Here is a 2,516-nt window from a genome sequence, read left to right on the forward strand (position 1 = left end):
ATTAGTTTCTTGATTTGGGCATGTGCAAATAGAGTTGTGCCAACTCTTTCCATGTTGTCGAGAAGGGGTATTGCAGTGGTGAACTTGTGTCCTTTTTACAATAACAGTGAGGAGTCGGTGGAACACCTTTTCCTTCATTGTTCTTTCGTATGGCAGGTTTGGGAACACTTTTGCAGCAACTGGGCATTGCTTGGGTTCACCCGACGACTGTTCTTGAGTTCTTATGGAAGTGGAAATTGAAACTATCTATGAAGCCACTTGTTTTCTTGAGGTATTGTATGCCTTCTGCTATTTGGTGGGTTGTGTGGTTGGAAAGGAATGACATTTTAATTGCTAAGAAACAAGTGAAGAAATCTGTTAACTCTCTTATTTTAGATATCAAAATGTTGCTTCATAGTTGGTCGATTAATGTTGCTTCTTTTAGAAATATAAAACTTGATGATTTTGTAGGGCAAATCTGTTTAGAGAGTAGTTTTGCTGTAAGCTCTCTAAACTCTATGCTCATCTCTTGTTGTATCTTTTGAGGATGTTATCTTAACACCCTTTCTTATTTATATTATTTTTTTTGCCTCTTTCAAAAGAAAAGAATTATTATTCTTGCCGAGTAAAGTAGCCTAAGGAAATATATTATACTCGGTGTATTGCAGACTTGCAGTAGTCTTAGTGTATCTGATAATTGGCTTATGATCCTTAATTCCGCTTGCCTCTTGTTTTTCTTATCATTCGTTCCCATAAATAAATAAATATGATTCCCTTAACTTTTTCACACTTTTATTTGATTTGATTATATTATGTTTGAGAAGAAAAGAAAAACTTGAGAAATCAAAAGAAACAGAAAAATGGAGGCGAACATAAACCTCAACCTCCAACTAGCTAGGAAACCAAATGTCTAAAGTGAGGCAGACATGAACATGATCAAGCCCATATCAAAACGGAGAAATGGATTGGCGAAAGACCACCACACAAACGATATACATACAATCCAAACACAGAATGTTATTATATGAAGGAAGTTTTACTAGATGCTAAAACTCGGGTGCCCTACTTAAATGAGATTTTTTATAATAAATTTGTTTGTTTTAGCCCTCATTTTAGCTTCGTACATAGCAGCCGCTAAAGCATCTCCATCTGCCTCGGCGTCGTCTATTTGTTGTCGTTGGGACGGACGAGCTTCTTGTCGTTGAAGTGGACGAGCTTCTTGTTGTTGGGACATAACATACTTTCCTGCTTTAGCGGCCATTTCAGCTGCGTACTTAGCAGACGCAGAAGAATCTGAATCTGTCTTACCATCGGCAGCTTGTCGTTGGGATAGAACATATTTGCCTGCTTTAAACGCCATTTTAGCTGCGTACTTTGCAGCCGCTAAAGCATCTGAATCTTTCTCAGTACCGGCTACTTGTCGTCGGGACGAACTAGATTCTTGTCGCTGGGACAGAATAAATTTGCCTGCTTTAGCCGCCATTTTAGCTGCAAACTTAGCAGGAGCTAAAGCATCTGCATCTCTCCCAGCATCGTCTACTTGTCGTTGAGATGAACGAGCTTCTTGTTGCTGGGACAAAGGACTAGGTCTAACCTGCTGATAATCGTTATATGGAAGAGTTACACTCTGGGGATTGATATTGCCATGATAATTGTTATATGGAAGAGCTGCACACTGGGGATTGATATTGCCATCAGGAATAACCTGCTGATAATTGTTATATGGAAGCGTTACACACTGGGAATTCATATTGCCATCAGGAATAACCGGAACTGGTTGAAGCCTGAGTGGGTGGTTTTCATCGGTCGGATGGTGCAATTGCGGTTGAAATTTGGAGCATGTAGGGTGGATAAAAAAATAATGGTTCCCGTCATCATATCTTTTTTCAGGAGCACCGGATGAACATTTGTAGAACAGACCTTGGACTTGATTACCACAGACATCGCAAGGACGCAACTGGCCGTGATCATTCTCGGCGCCCTCCCATATCAGTTCCAACGGGTGGTTAGGGTGAATGGAGGACGTGAGAAATCCAGGACATGTAGCACAATCCTCGTGGAGATCAAAACTGCATTGCTTGCAATGGTATCTAGCACCAGAACCTTCAATGCGGCAGCCATCACATACAAACTCATCATTCTCATAACCCTCGTTTTGTATATCTTCAAAAGTTTGCTTAATAAGGACATGAGGATGAGTAATATGTTGTAGAGTTCCGTTTTGTTCCGGTAAAGAAGTCTTCGACCTTGGAGCCATTATGTGTTTCTCTCTATCTCTCTCTTAATTTGGTTCAGTCTGAGCTGTCTATAAACCTTTCTTATCGTGTTTGGTTATATAGAGAAGTCGTTGTATTCCTTGATCGACATAGTCAACTGCAGTGTAGTTGTACCAACAGGTCTAAGCATTTACGTCTTGGAGATTGCTTCCTCGATATTTCTTAAACTGGCAAATTAACTGGTCAATGAGAACGACCAGCTCAAACAGTATTGGTGTATTACCGTCAGATCTGAATATTAAACAGAACAAAGACTCTCTC

The 2,516-nt window shown here is 40.1% G+C and overlaps 1 protein-coding gene across 1 annotated transcript; it reads right to left on the minus strand.

The window, feature by feature from the left end:
* Positions 1-736: 736 nt before the first annotated feature.
* Positions 737-2,262, minus strand: LOC113327811. The gene has a single exon (XM_026574938.1). It carries the CDS (start codon positions 2,234-2,236, stop codon positions 1,046-1,048), a length of 1,191 nt encoding a protein of 396 aa, XP_026430723.1. The 5' UTR covers positions 2,237-2,262; the 3' UTR covers positions 737-1,045.
* Between the last annotated feature and the right edge of the window lie 254 nt (positions 2,263-2,516).

The sequence above is a fragment of the Papaver somniferum genome, chromosome 1, assembly GCF_003573695.1.
Source record: "Papaver somniferum cultivar HN1 chromosome 1, ASM357369v1, whole genome shotgun sequence".
In the NCBI taxonomy this organism is placed as follows: domain Eukaryota; kingdom Viridiplantae; phylum Streptophyta; class Magnoliopsida; order Ranunculales; family Papaveraceae; genus Papaver; species Papaver somniferum.